The 5,000-nt window shown below is 43.8% G+C and overlaps 1 protein-coding gene across 5 annotated transcripts in view; it reads right to left on the bottom strand.

The window, feature by feature from the left end:
- Positions 1–5,000, bottom strand: part of LOC128690316 (neuroepithelial cell-transforming gene 1 protein) — a 1,446,122-nt gene that overhangs the window by 907,076 nt on the left and 534,046 nt on the right. For all 5 annotated transcript variants that reach the window (XM_070087170.1, XM_070087181.1, XM_070087192.1 and 2 more), the window contains exon 2: positions 3,611–3,687. In XM_070087170.1, the coding sequence (XP_069943271.1) occupies positions 3,611–3,687 (77 nt within the window). The remainder of the gene's footprint in view (positions 1–3,610; positions 3,688–5,000) is intronic.

Here is a 5,000-nt window from a genome sequence, read left to right as displayed (position 1 = left end):
TACAATAATTTAATACTAAACAAACACAGTGAAATATATTTTTTTCGTTAGGTTCAGAATGATTTTGGCGAAATTATTGCATACACAAATTTTCACTTGTCCTATATGGCAAGATGAGCGTTGCTATTTAAGCCAAGATCGCAAGTTCTGCCTATTCGGCACGACATATATATATGGGGTGTATGTGTGTGTGTGTGTCTTTGAATACATACATGAGGTGCAATCAAAAAGTTCCTTGACTGCAGTAAAAAAAAATTATAGGCTTGCCTAATCACCTAGTTGAAGTTGTTTCTCTTTGGTATTCTGTACACTGATCCCAGCGCCTCTGCTACTTCTCCAAATATTTCTGGAACTCTTTCTTTCCTAACGACGTCTAGCAGAGCCTGTGATTCTGCTTGAATCTCCTCCACGTCGTTAAAACGCAGCCCAATGGGAACTATTTTTATATTTGGGAAGAGAAAGAAGTCACAGGGTGCTAGGTCTGGGGAGTAAGGAGGGTGGGGGACGACCACCATATTGTTTTTGGCCAGAAAATGATGTTTTTTTCTGGTCTTGAGTCGGCAAGTGAAGAAGAGATTTTGTAGCTGCTCCATTCATTTTTATATTTTTAGTGAAAGTGCTTTGACACGACCTATCAGAAATTCCCACAGCACTTGCAATATCTGAATTGTCTAAGGACGATCATCGTGAATAACTTTGCTGACTTTTCCAATGTTGACGTCTGTTTTTGATGTTGATGAACAACCAGAGTGTTCATTATCCTCAACTGACGTTCGTCCTGCTTTGAAATGAGAGTATCATCTAAAATACTGTGTCCGACCCATTGCTTCATCACCAAATGTTTGCTGAATCATTTTGTGAGTTTCATTAGCCGTTTTATCAAGCCTGATACAGAATTTACACACACACACACACACAAGCTAAGACTCGACCCCTGCAACCCCAAATAGGTGAGTACACACACACACACACACACACACACACACACACACACACACACACACACACACACACACATACACATGCACACATACAATATGAAACGACCTCTGCAACCACATAAAGGTGAGTAAGTGAGTACACACACACACAAGTCGTTCTTTTAAAAATTTCATTCTGTGGCTTAAATAATATTTGATCATACTGACATGAGAAAAATGCCCGTCTAACCTAACTTAATGACCGACCGCACTGGAACTATCTAGTGTACATGCCAGAACAGTGTACTTGAGCAGCTTGATTTACGCCGCCGTCATATATCACCCAGCAAGTGTGTGAAAATTTGAGTCCAAGAACTTTCTGATAGCACCTCTTACATATAAATTATATTTTATATATATACTGAGATATGTACTCCATGAAGGTGTACATGTGCTGTTGCTGTCAGTGTACAAGTATTAGGACTAATGTACTCATCGGAACATATTCAAATTATATATAATGTTGGTCGATTAATTGGACGGACAGCCATCCGGCTCTACGAGGCTCAGTAAGGTTACGTATATATACGCTGAGAGACATACACCTTTCCGAGAACCTAATCTTGTATATAAGGTTGATTAATTGGGTTAAAAGCCTATCTACTACACAGAGGTTCATTAAAGCTGCGTGTAATATGTTTACTGCCAGTTAAGAATACTTTAATCTCAGCTACGGTCCTATTGGGATTAAATATATTATTGTCTTCATTATGTCGTCCACAAACCCCCTTGGGTAACAAGACACAGGCTGTCTGGCCTGTACCTGGCAGGTGTGTCTGATGTGTGTTGTCATGCATGGAACCTATCGTAAATCCCTACGGCTTTTTGGGATTATATAAATACCTCCAGGGTTAGTAAGAGAGTCTATGTTGACTTCAGAGGTGGTAAGAAAGTCATTGATGACTTGAGAGGTAGTAAGAGTCAGTGTTGACTTGAGAGGTAGTAAGAATGAGTCAGTGTTGGCTTCAAAGGTAGTGAGAATGAGTCAGTGTTACTTCAGGGGTGGCAATAATGAGCAAATGTTGACTTCAGGGGTGGTAAGAATGAGTAAATGTTGACTTCAGGCGTGGTAAGAATGAGTAAATGTTGACTTCAGGGGTGGTAAGAATGAGTAAATGTTGACTTCAGGGGTGGTAAGAATGAGTAAATGTTGACCTGCTTAGTATAGGCTGATAGACCTGCAGCTACAGTCTTGTGTTTTCATATCACCGCTGATGTTAAACAGACATGGAAACTTTTGCCACACTCTGTGCTATTTGTTTCGCGTGCACTGAGACGGAGGAAGCTGAGTTTATGGGATAAGGAAACATTTTTCTCAGATCACTGCAGTAAACAGGTCTGAGCTTATGGGATCCGGGGATAACTTTCTCAGATCATTGAGGTAGAAAGTGGTTGAGTTTAGGAAACATGGGAATACCTTTCTGTCGTCGCAGAGCGACGCTGTATGACCCTTGTCGGTTTAGCGCTTTTTTTTATTATATTAATAATGATTCGCACAGCGACCGAAAAACATCTAGTTTGTTTAGTGATTTAACAGTTGAGTAGGTCTCTGATGTTACCTCAGCTGAGTAGGTCTCTGATGTTACCTCAGCTGAGTAGGTCTCTGATGTTACCTCAGCTGAGTAGGTCTCTGATGTTACCTCAGCTGAGTAGGTCTCTGATGTTACCTCAGTTGAGTAGGTCTCTGATGTTACCTCAGCTGAGTAGGTATCTGATGTTACCTCAGCTGAGTAGGTCTCTGATGTTAACTCAGTTGAGTAGGTATCTGATGTTACCCCAGCTGAGTAGGTCTCTCATGTTACTTAAGCTGAGTAGGTCTCTAATGTTACCTCAGTTGAGTACGTATCTGATGTTACCCCAGCTGAGTAGGTCTCTGATGTTACCTCAGCTGAGTAGGTCTCTGATGTTACCTCAGCTGAGTAGGTCTCTGATGTTACCTCAGCTGAGTAGGTCTCTGATGTTACCTCAGCTGAGCAGGTCTCTGATGTTACCCCAGCTGAGTAGGTCTCTCATGTTACTTAAGCTGAGTAGGTCTCTGATGTTACCTCAGTTGAGTAGGTATCTGATGTTACCCCAGCTGAGTCGGTCTCTGATGTTGCCTCAGCTGAGTAGGTCTCTGATGTTTCCTCAGCTGAGCAGGTCTCTGATGTTACCCCAGCTGAGTAGGTCTCTCATGTTACTTAAGCTGAGTAGGTCTCTGATGTTACCTCAGCTGAGTAGGCTTCTGATGTTACCTCATCTGAGTAGGTCTCTGATGTTACTTCAGCTGAGTAGGTCTCTGATGTTACTTCTAATGAACAGGTCTCTGATGTTACCTCAGCTGAGCAGGTCTCTGATGTTACCCCAGCTGAGTAAGTCTCTGATGTTACCTCAGCTGAGTAGGTCTCTGATATTACCTCAACTGAGTAGGTCTCTGATGTTACCTCAGCTAGAAGGTCTCTGATGTTACCTCAGCTAGAAGGTCTCTGATGTTACTTCAGCTGAGTTCAGTAGTTATCATACCTTAAGCGAGAATGTAGAGCAGAAATAACGTAAACTTTAACAAAGTCTTCTTCTGAAAGCTTAAGTTTGGGGTAAGTATTTAAACTCTGACAGCCACGTTAGGTGTAGATATGTAGCTTAAAACTCACCTCAGCAGCTACATTAGGTGAAGGTAGGTTCATGTATCCAGCTCCGCTCCTTCCTCCATCTCTGCCTTGCACCAGACCTGTGGAGGCAGAGAAACACTCAGTCAGTAATGATTTAAATATAACTGGGGATATACTGGAAGCTGTGAGGAGTTGCACCACGTGTGTGTGGTGTGTGTGTGTGTGTGTGTGTGTGTGTCTGTGGTGTGTGTGTGTGTGGTGTGTGTGTGTGTGTGGTGTGTGTGTGTGTGTGTGTGTGTGTGTGTGTGTGTGTGTGTGTGTGTGTGTGTGTCTGTGTGTATGTTTGTGTGTGTGTTTGTGTGTGTGTGTGGCGTGTGTGTGTGTGTGTGTGTCTGTGTGTGTGTGTGTGCGTGAGTGTGTGTGCTTGTGTGTGTGTGTGTGTGGTGGTGTGTGTGTGTGTGTATGTATGGTGGTGTGTGTGTGTGTGTGTGTGTGTGTGTGTACTCACCTATTTGTTCTCACCTATTTGTGGTTGCAGGGGTCGAGTCCTAGCTCCTGGCCCCGCCTCTTCACCGGTTGCTACTAGGCCCTCTCTCTCCCCGCTCCATGAGCTTTATCAAACCTCGTCTTAAAACTGTGTATGGTTCCTGCCTCCACTACGTCATTTTCTAGGCTATTCCACTGCCTTACAACTCTATGACTGAAGAAATACTTCCTACTATCTCTCTGACTCATTTGTGTCTTCAACTTCCAATTGTGGCCTCTTGTTTCTGTGTCCCCTCCCTGGAACATCCTGTCTTTGTCCACCTTGTCTATTCCACGCAGTATTTTATATGTCGTTATCATGTCTCCCCTGACCCTCCTGTCCTCCAGTGTCGTCAGGCCGATTTCCCTTAATCTTTCTTCATAGGACATTCCCCTTAGCTCTGGAACTAACCTTGTCGCAAACCTTTGTACTTTCTCTAGTTTCTTGACGTGCTTTATCAAGTGCGGGTTCCAAACAGGTGCTGCATACTCCAGTATGGGCCTGACATACACGGTGTACAGTGCCTTGAATGATTCCTTACTAAGGTATCGGAATGCTGTTCTCAGGTTTGCCAGGCGCCCATATGCTGCAGCAGTTATCTGATTGATGTGTGTGTGTGTGTGTGTGTGTGTGTGTGTGTGTGTGTGTGTGTGTGTGTGTGTGTGTGTGTGTGTGTGTGTGTGTGTGTGTGTGTGTGTGTGTGTGTGTGTGTGTGTGTGTGTGGTGTGTGTGTGTGTGTGGTGTGTGTGTACTCACCTAGTTGAGGTTGCGGGGGTCGAGTCCGAGCTCCTGGCCCCGCCTCTTCACTGATCGCTACTAGGTCACTCTCCCTGAGCCGTGAGCTTTATCATACCTCTGCTTAAAGCTATGTATGGATCCTGCCTCCATTACATCGCTTCCCAAACT

The sequence above is a fragment of the Cherax quadricarinatus genome, chromosome 2 (assembly GCF_038502225.1).
Source record: "Cherax quadricarinatus isolate ZL_2023a chromosome 2, ASM3850222v1, whole genome shotgun sequence".
Classification (NCBI taxonomy): Eukaryota; Metazoa; Arthropoda; class Malacostraca; order Decapoda; family Parastacidae; genus Cherax; species Cherax quadricarinatus.
This window is presented reverse-complemented; position numbering and strand designations above follow the sequence as displayed.